The 15,740-nt window shown below is 39.8% G+C and overlaps 1 protein-coding gene across 1 annotated transcript in view; it reads right to left on the bottom strand.

The window, feature by feature from the left end:
- Positions 1–15,740, bottom strand: part of LOC117435667 (vasoactive intestinal polypeptide receptor-like) — a 62,975-nt gene that overhangs the window by 5,176 nt on the left and 42,059 nt on the right. Inside the window, exons 7-12 of the mRNA XM_059018770.1 lie at positions 11,866–12,019; positions 11,175–11,235; positions 8,335–8,401; positions 3,833–3,924; positions 2,275–2,404; positions 217–258 (exon numbers count right to left, since the gene is read on the bottom strand). Of these exons, the coding sequence (XP_058874753.1) occupies positions 217–258; positions 2,275–2,404; positions 3,833–3,924; positions 8,335–8,401; positions 11,175–11,235; positions 11,866–12,019 (546 nt within the window). The remainder of the gene's footprint in view (positions 1–216; positions 259–2,274; positions 2,405–3,832; positions 3,925–8,334; positions 8,402–11,174; positions 11,236–11,865; positions 12,020–15,740) is intronic.

Here is a 15,740-nt window from a genome sequence, read left to right as displayed (position 1 = left end):
ACCCTGTTTGGTTGAATGTTAAAATTAATCTCCAGTTGAGAATGCGCTCTGAGGATGGGAAATTAATCACCAACGTTCTTGGCTTCTGTAACAACTACTATGCAAATAATGAGTAGCAAACAACAATTACAGATTCAGAACCCTTCATTAGGAACAAGGAAGGAAAACAAGAAAAATAAATTGAAAACACAACACATTTCAAACTGCCAGTTTTACCTCTCCATTAAGGAAACAATACAGGACGGCCACCACGAAGCCCTGCAAAACAACAGAAGAATGGTTAGACCCCCGAATTCAGGGCTAAGATGCAAAGTGACCTTGGCCTAGAGGCAACTTTCTTACATCCCGTATTCAGATTCTTAAAAAATACATCTTTAACAAATAACATTGCTCAGGGCCTTATTCCACTAAATGTATTTTACCATATTAGCTGTCACATGTTGTCTCCACTTCAGGTCATATTCACAAAGTGTTTACCACTGTACCAGTTCTGCTCTTAAAAGAAAATACAATGTGGATGATAAAAAGCTTCAACCCAATAACTCGAGATGTTCATTAGGGGTGTTCTGATACTTGTATTTTCAGAGTAACTGCCTTTAAGAAATGTGTTTGGTATTAATTAATTGGTTTTAATTAAATGGAATAAAACCTCTTCATTACTCAACACAAAACAATGCAGCCTCTCGGTTCACTGACAGGCATTACAGGGTTAACATGTGCTATCTGTTTATGCCACAATAGTAGTACAGTATTATGACACAATGCTTAGCCACCTCTCTCTCTATATTATCATTTTTTTTAAATCCAGCGTCGCACGCAGAATATTTCCTATGCTGTACATTATGTGTTGCCAGATGGGGGATTTGTAAATCCAGCCTCACACGCAGAATGTTTCCTATGCAGTACATTATGTGTTGCCAGACAGGGGATTTGTAAATCCAGCCTCACACGCAGAATGTTTCCTATGCAGTACATTATGTGTTGCCAGACGGGGGATTTGTTTTATTTTGTACAAGAAACAGAATCTAGATACGCAAAGTAGCTTTTCTCATTTGAAAAATGCTTGGAAATTACAGGGTTAATTAATTATCACTGTCAAATGTAATTAAATAAACTAAAAAAGATGTTCAGCTTTTTATAATAAAAAGCGGGTTTGCAGCAGCTTCTAAATGTGCTACTCAAATCCCATTATTTAGTCATTCTGATGAATACATGTCTTATACTTATCGTTCACACAGAATTACAGGGCATCACACATTTATTTTGCTCTTCAATAAACACACAGAAGAAACACTGGGATTTGTTTTGTGTGTCTGACAGCTTGGCTTCATCATGCTGAGAGATGTCAGCTTTATAAGACTATTCTGGAACGTTCATGTATTTGCTGATGACTTTCACCACATAAAGCTCCCTTTTCTACAGCCGATAATGAAGAAAACGATCAAACAAACAAAAATGAAATGCTGCCCATTTCTGAAAAGGTTAAAGTTGTGTTCTTAAATCAGGCTGCTATTGACAGTATGATATTGGGTTTCCTCATAAAGAGCTTAGGGGCTTGCAGCTAGCAAAGCAGATGGCCATTCTCTTACTGCCCAGGGGCTAAAGGCAGGAGGTGCACAGTGAGTGTAGCTGTTACTGTATGAGTAAGTAGTACTGGAAACAGATATTTATAAACAGCTTTGAAAAAAGGCAGTGCACAATAATAACCTGCTTTATTCACTTGAAGTATTCTTTTTTTTTTATGAAAGTGCTTTCTTATCTGTAAATTGACAGTTATTACCTTCATACACATGGCTGTGCTCTGTCACTGCTATGATAGTTGAAGAGCCGTCACCTCCATTAATTATAATCAGGAGCATCATAAATATGTAGCCACCCTCTTATTGTACACATTACTGACCTGGCCTGATTTCTCTTGCAATCACTCTAGATATTCTAAGTGAAGAGGATGGATATTAACTCAGACTGGGATCCAGATGCCTTGCACATGTTCTGCAGATTGGACCCTTGGCGTGATAGCCTGGTCTTACTTTGAAAGCACCAGGGTCCCAAAGGGGCTGCAGTGCTCTGTGTGCAATGCTGGAATAGCTTCCACTTGGCTGAAGGATTCACACAGTACACATGGCACAGACCTTTCCCTGCTGCTTCATCAAGCAGCAACTTGACCTTTCAAAGAGATTTCACATGACATGCTATCATTTGGCTCATGAAAAGGGATATTTACAGTGCATTTATCCAAGCGCTTCTGGGTGAGTTTTTGTTTTCTTGGCTTACCTGAAATGAACCCAGGATAAGCTCAAAGATCAGCTTCACATCCACTCTAAAGTGGTCGGGAACAAATGCAAAAATGATGTAATGAGCACCGAAGAGAGGAATCAGCAGCAAGGTGGATTTTGCCAGCCTTCTGTGGAACAATCACACATAAACAGTAATGGTGTTAGACTCCTAGCAACTATGACATGTGGTAATCCAGGTGGATAATCATTTCTAAATGAGAACTTCACAGTACAATGAGTGTCTGGAATTCAGATGCAAATGGAATGTTATAAACTCGTCACACCATCAGTTAGGTTGTCATATACATGTGAGCCCTGGTACAAGACTGGCCCTCCTGTCAGAGAAATGTGGAATTCTGAGCAAAGTGTATTACTCATAGAATATTGAGGAAAACTGTATTCATTAGCAACAAAAACTAGTGCTGCATAAAATCACAAAAAACAAGTACTTTAACAATTCAATTTTCTAATAGCAATAGAACCCTCATAAGAGGGCTTTATCCTCAGGTAAGGCCTTTCTCATTATGTTAGCCACCCAGGCTTCGGCTCGGGACATTTAACGACACGAGGTGGGCCTTACCAGTGGATAAAACTTCGGGCTCTATTGCTTAATTAAAAATATATATTTGAAGAGGTGATGGAAAGGGCTTGCATGCTGGATTTCTTCACTTGATTGATTGAAGAGGTGATGGAAAGGGTTTGCATGTTGGGTTTCTTCACTTGATTGATTGAAGAGGTGATGGAAAGGGTTTGCATGTTGGGTTTCTTCACTTGATTGATTGAAGAGGTGATGGAAAGGGTTTGCATGTTGGGTTTCTTCACTTGATTGATTGAAGAGGTGATGGAAAGGGTTTGCATGTTGGGTTTCTTCACTTGATTGATTGAAGAGGTGATGGAAAGGGTTTGCATGTTGGGTTTCTTCACTTGATTGATTGAAGAGGTGATGGAAAGGGTTTGCATGTTGGATTTCTTCACTTGATTGATTGAAGAGATGATGGAAAGGGTTTGCATGTTGGGTTTCATCGCTTGATTGATTGAAGAGGTGATGGAAGGGTTTTGCATGTTGGATTTCATTGCTTGATTAATTGATTGAAGAGATGATATAAAGGGTTTGCATGCTGGATTTCTTCACTTGATTGATTGAAGAGGTGATGGAAAGGGTTTGCATGCTGGATTTCTTCACTTGATTGATTGAAGAGGTGATGGAAAGGGTTTGCATGTTGGATTTCTTCACTTGATTGATTGAAGAGATGATGGAAAGGGTTTGCATGTTGGGTTTCTTCACTTGATTGATTGAAGAGGTGATGGAAAGGGTTTGCATGTTGGATTTCTTCACTTGATTGATTGAAGAGATGATGGAAAGGGTTTGCATGTTGGGTTTCATCGCTTGATTGATTGAAGAGGTGATGGAAAGGGTTTGCATGTTGGGTTTCATCGCTTGATTGATTGAAGAGGTGATAGAAAGGGGTTGCATGTTGCTGCAAATGGTACATTTCCTAACAGACTTGACAAACAGACAGGGATTATCACAGACAAGCTCTAAGTTCTATACTCACAAATACTGGTTGGATTCGCTCCTACCAACATCTGGAGAGTGTAGCTTTTGAAGCAGTATACGGATAATGCAGATTAAAAGAATAGAGTTAACCTGCAAAAGAAATTAAAACTGGAATAAGGGCTATTGTAGGAATGCAACCATTTTTTATGTTTTAATGGATACACCCACCCACTCACACACACACAAACATACACACACAAATATATATATATATATATAAATAAATCAGTGGTTGGAAATTCTGGCCTGTGATTGGTTAAAACCTCATAATAGGAGCAAAAATAGATTGAACTATTGCCCTAACATCCTTACACCACCAGGTAATAGTCTCCCTCTGACATGTGATTGGTTCCCGCCCCTTAACAGGGGAATAATTTTCCACTATGGCCCTCCTCTCCAGTCCATATTTACCATATATATATATATATATATATATATATATATATATATATATATATATATATATATATATATATATACACAGTACCAGTCAAAAGTTTGAGTACACCTGCTTGAAACCAGGTTTTTCTTGATGATCTATGCTTTCAACTGTATAAACTTGTCTATAAACACTTAATATTTCATTATATGATATGTGTACTTATATAAGCTGATAATCATAAGTGAATTGCATTCAAAAAATTTATTTTTAAATGAAAATGTAAATCTTGTCAATTTCAATGAAATGGTCACCCAAAGCAAGGGGATTTCAGTCTGAAGCCCAAGTCAGTTAAAAGTCTGAAATGTGTATAACATGGTGTTAGAACACTGGCCTAACTATAAAAGTGTCTTTGTTAGATGTTCTCCGAGTTAACTAGCATGTTACCTAATTAACCTTTTGTCACCCATTATTGTTAACAGGTGAGGGTCAATGATTACTATAAATATAGGTAGCATAGGCACAAGTTTGTCATTCCTGAATGTAAGGGAGCAGAAAATGGCAAAATACGCTCAGTTAAGCAAAGAAAAAAGTATCTGTAATTACTTTAAGAAATGAAGGTCAATCTTTAAGACAAATCGCAAGAACTTTGCAAGTGTCTGTAACTGCTGTGGCCAAGAACATCAAACGATTTGAAGAAACTGGCACTCATGAGGACCGAACAAGGTCAGGCAGGCAAAGGGTGACCTTAGAATCAGAGAACAAGTTCATTCAAGTCACAAGTCTGCGAAACCGGCGATTAACTGCCCCTGAAATACAAGCTCAGCTAAATGCTACTAGAAGTACAGATGTTTCAACATCAACTGTTCAGAGGAGATTGCGTGAAGCTGGCCTAACTGGAAGAATTGCTGCAAAGAAACCATTGTTAAGAGTGCAGAAAAAGAGGAAGAGACTTGCCTGGGCCCAAAAACACAGAAACTGGACGTTTGAGGAGTGGAAGTCGGTCATGGACCGATGAGTCAAAATTTGAAATATTTGGGTCCAATCGCCAAGTATTTGTAAGACGCAGAGAGGGTGAGCGCATGAGTTCTCCATGTGTGGTTCCCACTGTCAAGCATGGAGGAGGCAGTGTCGTGGTCTGGGGTTGCTTTGCTGGTGACAGAGTTGGTGATCTTCACCAAGTCCATTGCAAGCTCAACCAGCATGGCTATCATAGCATACTTCAGAGGAATGCCATTCCATCAGGATTATGGCTAGTTGGGCAGTCCTTCATTCTTCAGCAAGATAATGACCCGAAACACACCTCAAAGTTGTGCAAGAACTATCTGGCGAAGAAGGAAAGTGAAGGACAACTCAATCTAATGACCTGGCCTGCCCAGTCTCCAGACCTCAATACCACAGAACTTGTATGGGACGAACTGGACAGAAGAGTCAAAGCAAAGCTACCCACAAGTGCCCTACATCTCTGGGAATTGCTGCAGAAGAGCTGGGAAGACATGTCGGGTGATTTCCTGCTGAAACTTCTACTCACAGATTAAATGATGCTGTACACAGCTGAGTGTGTCGGGTATTACAGTATAAATTGAACTATTAATTATAGTGGCACGGTACCACCACAGTTAGGGTTGAGTCGGCACTTTATTGATAAACCGCAATTTGCACTTTAATAATTTCAACCCTGTTAAAGGGACTGACACGATATTTTGCATGCATGATCTTGTAGGGTAGATGTCCTGACGTGACCAAATTCATTCCAGTCAGAGGTTCAGTTTTTGAGATCTTTTTTTTAAATTTTGATTTTAAGAGGCCTAGCGCTGAGAAAGTTTGGAGTTTTAGCATGATTTTTTTAGGGTTGAAAGGGGATGGCCCAAAGATGGTGCTTTTTACTGGTAATACAAAATATTAATATTTGGTGTTTATAAAACACTGCATTTACAGCGAATTTCTGTAAATGTAAAATGGTGAAATGTCAGGCTACTCTCAGATCTGTAGCTTTGTGGGAGTCTTAAACAATACAAGCTCTCAGAGTTCACAGCACACAGCTTGGTGTAGAAACATCTTACATTTCTTAGTTTATAAAGCACAGATTTTATTCTCGATGTGAAATAATTAAATTAATCTTTTGAGTTTGACAGCAGATAGTATATGATTTTTGAAAAAAAAATCATACAACAAGAAACTATGATTTTTGTGAATACTGGTGGTGTTCTTCTTGAAAATCAGATTGCTCTAGCTAAAGTGCATTTACAAAAACTATTGTGACATCATGCATTAATAAACGACAATCGAGCGGTCCTTCAGCACCCTGCACAGGGTGAAGACAACATCATGCTGCACAATGAGTGACAATCGGTGGTCTGGCTTGTGTCTAATACGTGTCCATCGAGAGAAGACATGGTCACGTTCCACAATGAGTGATGATCGCATGTGTCTAATACGTGTCCATCGAGAGAAGACATGGTCACGTTCCACAATGAGTGATGATCGCATGTGTCTGATACGTGTCCATCAAGAGAAGACATGGTCACATTCCACAATGAGTGATGATCGCTTGTGTCTAATACGTGTCCATCGAGAGAAGACATGGTCACACTCCACAATGAGTGATGATCGCATGTGTCTAATACGTGTCCATCAAGAGAAGACATGGTCACGTTCCACAATGAGTGATGATCGCATGTGTCTAATACGTGTCCATCAAGAGAAGACATGGTCACACTCCACAATGAGTGATGATCGCATGTGTCTAATACGTGTCCATCGAGAGAAGATTTATAAAGCGAGTAGTCAAAAGTGTTGGCCAAGCATCTCGCAGACCAGTTCTTGATCAAAGAATAAATTAAAGATTGTAATACTGTACCTCTAGTTAGGTATGTCAGTCAGCTCTGGAGCCACACAAACATATGCGTGATGCCTATCATAGTATCATGCTGTTTAAGTTTGTACTGTTTGTTTGTTTTAAATAGTTCGGTTAGGTTGGAGCAGCATGTTTAGCATGCACTTCGTTACTGCAATACATCAGTAAGTGGCATTTTTTGTATTATAGTTTATACTTCCTGCTCTACTTGGTTGTGGGTGTTTTTCTTTGCAAAGTATATTTATAATTGTTCAAGGATTGTTAATAAAGCACACTTTATGACTGCTTTTTTCATCTTTTATTCCTACACGTTCCTGTGTGGTTAAAATAATTCTATAGATGTGGAGACAGTAGCTAAAGTGTATTCTTAAATTCCCCTTACTTTGCAGCACAGTCTGTGCTCTTGAATTAAATAAAGATAGACAAGTGTAAACTCAACCTGAAAACGATAAGGATCTCTGCTGCCATCTGGACCTATACCGGCTTAAGTCTGAGTTGTGAATGTAAATGAGGCTTAGAAGTGTAATAATTATTATGTGATACAAACCCACATTACCCCAACTAGTTTTAAACACTTTGCCCCCCTAGAATGAATTCTGTGGACGCCCATGCAGGGTCGGATGAATAACCACCCATTGAAACGCATTGCTTTCTATCTGGCAAGTAAGATCTTAGAAGAGAGGGGACGTGTGGATATGCATATATGCACGATTAGGGGATACTGAATATTTCACGTGACGTTTAACGCTTTTTCTGCTGTGGAGATTTTGAGACGTATGACAGAAAAAAGTAGTTGTTGTCAAACTGTGCTGGTTTAGCATTTCTGACAAATTCTTCACTTTTGCTTTAATCAACTTTTCTGCTTGATCTTGTCTAATTGGCAAATTGTCTGCTTTTGTGCTTGTGTGTTTTTTGTCAAATTGGTTTATAAGAAGTGTTGAATGCAATGTGCAACCAGCAATCGTTGTGCCGCACATTGGAAAAACTAACGTGGTACTGTACAGAGCTTGCAATACACAAGACTGCTTTTAAAAATACAAAAATAAAACCCCATAGAAGAGTTCGAGGCATCAGATGTTTGAAACAAGACCGAATGCTATACAGCACTCTTACTAATTGTTGTGCAGTTTCATGAAGACACTGGAAGTAGGGGCGTGTGTTACAGCTCAAACAGATGGGGGAAGCTCTAGGGAAAGTGATCTTTAGAGAAAAATACATGAAAAGATTCTGAAATCACAGGCATGTTGGAGTCCCGTTAACTTACCAATATTGAAACCAAAATCGGTGCTTTTATGATCCACCAGTATGGAGCCTCAATAATGTCCCAGCAACTATTAAACAAGAACAAAAATATCACTCATAATCACAAACTATTAATGTTACTGTTCTTAATATGGCAAACAATGGTTTGTATGTTTTGCTATTTGCATTTATGGTTCAGTGTGTGTGTCAGTTTTTACCACGTTACTCGACTCCTTGTATAAACTATTTCTATACAAACCCTCACTTTGTTTGTAAGTGTGCCTGTTCCTCATGAAAATAGTGTGCCTGTTCCTCATACCAAATTATTTCAATGGTAATTAGCATAGCAATGTAATACTGTGACATTAGCTTAGCAATGTAATACTGTGACATTAGCATAGCAATGTAATACTGTGACATTATCATAGCAATGTAATACTGTGACATTAGCATAGCAATGTAATACTGTGACATTAGCATAGCAATGTAATGCCAGACATTAGCATAGCAATGTAATACTGTGACATTAGAATAGCAATGTAATGCCAGACATTAGCATAGCAATGTAATACTGTGACATTATCATAGCAATGTAATACTGTGATATTAGCATAGCAATGTAATACTGTGACATTAGAATAGCAATGTAATACTGTGACATTAGCATAGCAATGTAATGCCAGACATTAGCATAGCAATGTAATACTGTGACATTATCATAGCAATGTAATACTGTGACATTAGCATAGCAATGTAATGCCAGACATTAGCATAGCAATGTAATACTGTGACATTAGCATAGCAATGTAATGCCAGACATTAGCATAGCAATGTAATACTGTGACATTAGCATAGCAATGTAATGCCAGACATTAGCATAGCAATGTAATACTGTGACATTAGCATAGCAATGTAATGCCAGACATTAGCATAGCAATGTAATACTGTGACATTATCATAGCAATGTAATACTGTGATATTAGCATAGCAATGTAATACTGTGATATTAGCATAGCAATGTAATACTGTGACATTAGAATAGCAATGTAATACTGTGACATTAGCATAGCAATGTAATACTGTGACATTAGCATAGCAATGTAATGCCAGACATTAGCATAGCAATGTAATACTGTGACATTAGCATAGCAATGTAATGCCAGACATTAGCATAGCAATGTAATACTGTGACATTAGCATAGCAATGTAATACTGTGACATTATCATAGCAATGTAATACTGTGACATTATCATAGCAATGTAATACTGTGACATTAGCATAGCAATGTAATGCCAGACATTAGCATAGCAATGTAATACTGTGATATTAGCATATCAATGTAATACTGTGACATTAGCATAGCAATGTAATGCCAGACATTAGCATAGCACTGTAATTGCTCTGTACAATGCAGCAATGATAGCACCATGATGATACAACAGTGTTAGCACTGGGATGTACCACACGTTGTAACATTTGTAACACATTGTCATTTTGTAACATGCCAATGGTGTCACAGTTAGGCGCAGTAGTGCATTGCATTGCACTGCTATCCAATCCATGGCATTGCATTGCTATTCAATCCATGGCATTGCACTGCTATTCAATCCATGGCACGCTATTCAATCCATGGCATTGCACTGCTATTCAATCCATGGCACGCTATTCAATCCGTGGCATTGCACTGCTATTCAATCCATGGCATTGCAGGGCTATCCAATCCATGGCATTGCACGGCTATCCAATCCATGGCATTGCACTGCTATTCAATCCATGGCACGCTATTCAATCCGTGGCATTGCACTGCTATCCAATCCATGGCATTGCAGGGCTATCCAATCCATGGCATTGCACGGCTATTCAATCCATGGCACGCTATTCAATCCGTGGCATTGCACTGCTATCCAATCCATGGCATTGCAGGGCTATCCAATCCATGGCATTGCACGGCTATCCAATCCATGGCATTGCACGGCTATCCAATCCATGGCATTGCACTGCTATTCAATCCATGGCATTGCACGGCTATCCAATCCATGGCATTGCACGGCTATCCAATCCATTGCATTGCATGACTATCCAATCCATGGCATTGCATGGCTATCCAATCCATGGCATTGCACTGCTATTCAATCCATTGCATTGCACGGCTGTTCAATCCATGGCATTGCACTGCTATTCAATCCATGGCATTGCACGGCTATTCAATCCATGGCATTGCACGGGTATCCAATCCATGGCATTGCGCTGCTATTCAATCCATTGCATTGCATGGCTATCCAATCCATGGCATTGCACTGCTATTCAATCCATTGCATTGCACGGCTATCCAATCCATGGCATTGCATGGCTATCCAATCCATGGCATTGCACTGCTATTCAATCCATTGCATTGCACGGCTATCCAATCCATGGCATTGGCATTGCTGGTTTGTTGGCAATGCAGTGGGTTGTTAACTGTTCTGCACATTTTCACAGAAACACAGGCTGTTGTGATAGCATCCCAATTGCATGAATTCAGAAGCCAGAGCTCCTATTCACCCGAAATGTCCAGCATAATTGCTTGCGTGTTGATATTACTCCACACCATGGCCCTTCACAGCACTAAGCAACAGCTACAAAAATGAGCCTATAAATGTGCTATGTAAACACTTAACAATGTAACAAATCAAAGTGAAAGTAGAATACCAATGTGTTCTAAATAGTAAATGCACCCTACTGTATATTATATTCCAACAAGTACGGTATGTGTTGATGCAACACAATGTTAAATTAAAAATGAATTGTGTCTTTGTTACTGGTTGATAGCTACACACACACACACACACACACAAATAAATGATTGCCAGTTCTGGACATACCCAATATCATTATAATAAGCTCTAGTGATGCTCCAAGCTGTAATGAATACTGATGGGCCTCCTAAAGGAAGAGAAGAGGGTGAAAAAATAAAAAAACAACACCATAACATTGTAACACACACAGCTGAAATACAGGGTTTATATTCACAGGACACTATGAACACTCCCATACAGTTTTTTAAAGCAACAAGTTGCGTTATAAGTTATTTATAGAACTGCTGTATATATTGGCATGTACTGTCTAAACACCAGGGCGTCAAAGTACTTTTAATGAGATTGCAACAAACACATTTACTGCTCCCTAAATGAGCGTCATTAGGTAATATCAGAAGGATTTCTTATACACACGAGATATGCATTCTCATTATTATTATTATTATTATTTTATTTCTTAGCAGACGCCCTTATCCAGGGTGACTTACAATTGTTACAAGATATCACATTATACATTATTTCACATTATACAGATATCACATTATTTTTACATACAATTACCCATTTATACAGTTGGGTTTTTACTGGAGCAATCTAGGTAAAGTACCTTGCTCAAGGGTACAACAGCAGTGTCCCCCACTGGGGATTGAACCCACAACCCTCTGGTCAAGAGTCCAGAGCCCTAACCACTACTCCACACTGCTGCCCAAGCAGTACCATATTCTACTTGCACCAGGACCTGGTGACAGATACTTACCCCAGCCAATCATAATGTACCACCAAAAGTACTTCCTCTCAGAGAAGAATGAGACCACCAGCAGCGTGTGGAGGTACAGGCCTTCCACCAGGAGCCAGAAGAAGTTGGCCATTATACAGTACTGGAAGAAGACAATGGCAGCTTTGCAGCCAATCTAAAGACAAGCAGAAAGTGTACAGTAATAAGCAGAGTGTGACAGGCCTGCCAAACAGCCTGCAGGGAAGTGGGGAGAATCAGGCCTCCTGCTTCATTGGCTTTCGATTAGGTCTGAAGAACGGGACCCTGAGATTGTAAGGGCCATGTCCAGCCCATTCTATTACCTCACCAGTCATCGACCTGGCTCTCCACATTGAGCCCCATTCAACCACACACTACATTTATATGCAGTCCCGTCAAAAAGTATTTGCTCCCTGTCAGATTTTCTGTATTTTTGCACATTTTTCACATTGTATTTGGTCCAATTTTTTTGTGGGTTGTAGTAGTATATAGAGGGAGTCTGATAGAAAAAATGACACCAAAGTTTGGTGCTTCTTTCATTTGTTTGGTGTGCAAGGTAATCAAGCATGCAATCTACAGGTGTGAAAAAGTTATTGCCCACCCTAGTTAAAGGGATAATTAGGGTCAGCTGTTTGAGTACTTTGGTTAACAACCAGGCTTGATTTGGGTCAGCCCTGCCCAATATAAATCTGACTAACTTTGGGCCTTACCATCAGAGTGAAGTTGTCAGCACACAGGTTCTAGAGGCGCATCATGCCACGAACAAAAGAAATTCCTGAAGACCTCCGGAAAAAAGTTGTTGATGCCTATCAGTCTGGAAAGGGTTACAAAGCCATTTCTAAGGCTCTGGGGCTCCACCGAACCACAGTCAGAGCCATATTGTCCAAATGGAGAAAGTTTGCCACAGTAGTGAATCTTCCCAGCAGTGGCCGTCCTGCCAAAATCTCTCCAAGAGCAAGGCGTAAAATCGTCCAGGAAGTCACAAAGAACCCTAGAACAACATCAAGGGATCTGCAGGCCTCGGCCTCGTCTAAGGTCAGTGTTCATGACTCCACCATCAGAAAGACACTGGGCAAAAATGGGATTCATGGAAGAGCAGCAAGGCGGAAACCATTGCTCACTAAGAAGAACATGAATGCTTGTCTCAAGTTTGCCAAAAAGCAAATGAGTCAAAAGTGGAACTTTTTTGGCCGACATGGGCCCCGTTATGTCTGGCGAAAACCAAACACTGCATTCCACAGTAAGAACCTCATACCAACGGTCAAGCATGGTGGTGGTAGTGTCATGGTTTGGGGATGCTTTGATGCATCAGGACCTGGACGCCTTGCCGTCATTGAAGGAACCATGAATTCTGCTCTGTATCAGAGAATTCTACAGGAGAATGTCAGGCCATCCGTCCATGAGCTGAAGCTGAAGCGCAGCTGGGTCATGCAGCAAGACAATGATCCAAAACACACAAGCAAGTCTACATCAGAATGGTTGAAGAACAAGAAATTTAAAGTTTTGGAATGGCCTAGTCAAAGTCCAGACCTAAACCCCATTAAGATGTTGTGGCAGGACCTGAAACGAGCAGTTCATGCTCGAAAACCCACAAATATCACTGAGTTGAAGCAGTTCTGCATGGAGGAGTGGGCCAAAATTCCTCCACAGCGTTGTGAGAGACTAATCAATAACTACAGGAAGCGTTTGGTTGCAGTTATTGCTGCTAAAGGTGGCGTAACCAGTTATTGAGTAGAAGGGGGTGATTACTTTTTCACACGGGGGCATTGGGTGTTGCATAACTTTCTTTAATAAATAAATGAAATATGTATCACATTTCTGTGTTATTTGTTCACTTAGGGTCCCTTTTATCTAATATTAGGTTTTGGTTGAAGATCTGATAACATTCAGTGTCAAAAATATGCAAAAATGCAGAAAATCAGACAGGGGGCAAATACTTTTTCACGGCACTGTATGTCAAAAAAAAACAGCTCATGCATGTATGAAATTCTAGCAAATAACAGCACATGGATCTAGAATGATTAAATCACAGTCAATTGGTTCTGTTTTTTATTTTGTATATTATTTACATATATTTTGTCATTTATATTTTCCACGACACAGCATAAAAAAGAATACCTTCCCAACCCTCTCAGGCAGGATTGTGCTTGTTTGAAATTGATTTAATGTACACAGAAACGAAAAGAAAAGCAAATGTAGTCTCTATAAAAAAAGTTTTAAATGTCTGAAACACTCCCACGTCTCTGTTTGCTGAAAGGGTGTTGCTAAGCTGACAATGCCTAGCTGACACCATGAAACGCTGATGATTTATTCATGTTTGTCTTTTACAGTTTCACATTTATTGCTCTTACCGTGTGTCTCTGACATAAGGGAACCAGAATTGTGTAAAGGGTCAATGTTTAATTAATAGGTCTTTATCAATGTACTGTAATACCCCAGATGTATCCGATTGCAAATTTCTGTAATATCAGCGACACAGCATACCAAACAAAAGCTTTCTACCTATTGGCTGAAAATGTTTTGTTATTAAGTGTAAACAAGAGAGATACGAGAAGTGAGAATGGGACTGTGCAGTGTGAATGGGACTGTGCAGTGTGAATGGGACTGTGCAGTGAGAATGAGACTGTGCAGTGTGAATGGGATTGTGCAATGAGAATGGGACTGTGCAGTGTGAATGGGACTGTGCAGTGAGAATGAGACTGTGCAGTGTGAATGGGACTGTGCAGTGAGAATGGGACTGCAGTGTGAATGGGACTGTGCAGTGAGAATGGGACTGTGCAGTGTGAATGGGACTGTGCAATGAGAATGGGACTGCAGTGTGAATGGGACTGTGCAGTGAGAATGGGACTGTGCAGTGTGAATGGGACTGTGCAGTGTGAATGGGACTGTGCAGTGAGAATGGGACTGTGTAGTGATGCACAGTGCTCCCCCTTTATAAGGCGGCACTTCATACTGCGGAACAGGTTATAAGGCGGTACAGTCATGGCTCCCATTTGCCACATAATGCCATTACACTAACACTAGTAGCCTCGTTATAAGGTGGAACACAAATAATACGCTGTCTTAACTATGGCTCCCGACTTCAGCGTTATAAAGGGGGAGCACTGTATGTAGGACTGTGTAATGAGGTATGTAGGACTGTCCTTAGTTTGACTACAGCTGATCTTAACAAACAGCTCTAAATATGGGAAGGGCACCTGCATGTCTCACAGACTGTCCAAAGTCCATTCTGAGCAATAATTACTAAGATGATTTACAGTAACAAGAATAAGAGTTAGTAGCCGGTATTTCTCTTACTATCAAGGCATGAAAAGGAGCGTGTTATTGCCAGAAGTAGTGCACAACCTCTGCATAACCTGTATTAGCAATATCTAAAATAATACACTCTGCACATCTTACCTGTTTAACACTTCCACTAGCTAAATAGGCATCCAATAAAAGCACCCACATTCATTATTTAACAATCAGAATCATTCTATCACTGTTCCTACCTGTGTACCGTGGGATGGGTTTATACATGCCATGGCCACCTGTCTACATTTTTATTATTGTATTTTTCTTTTTTTATCATGGTTAACAAATAAACAAAGAAACTGTGATTCAGTAGAGTCTCATTAACCCATGTGCCTCTCCTTTACACACAGGAGAGAACACATTTAAGACAAGAGGAAGCCCACTTGGTTTTGGGTTGCATCCCTTGTCCCTTGCAGAAGGATACTGCACAGGATACACATAGCTGCTAATATGAAATAACGTTGACTAAATAATTCATTGATATTTTAGTAGGAAAGGTTGTGTTAGTGCCCATGTCATTACACTGACATTCAATTGAAAATCAGAAAGGCAGACAAATTACTATTATTCTAAGCTCATCAAGC

The sequence above is a fragment of the Acipenser ruthenus genome, chromosome 3, assembly GCF_902713425.1.
Source record: "Acipenser ruthenus chromosome 3, fAciRut3.2 maternal haplotype, whole genome shotgun sequence".
Taxonomy (NCBI): domain Eukaryota; kingdom Metazoa; phylum Chordata; class Actinopteri; order Acipenseriformes; family Acipenseridae; genus Acipenser; species Acipenser ruthenus.
This window is presented reverse-complemented; position numbering and strand designations above follow the sequence as displayed.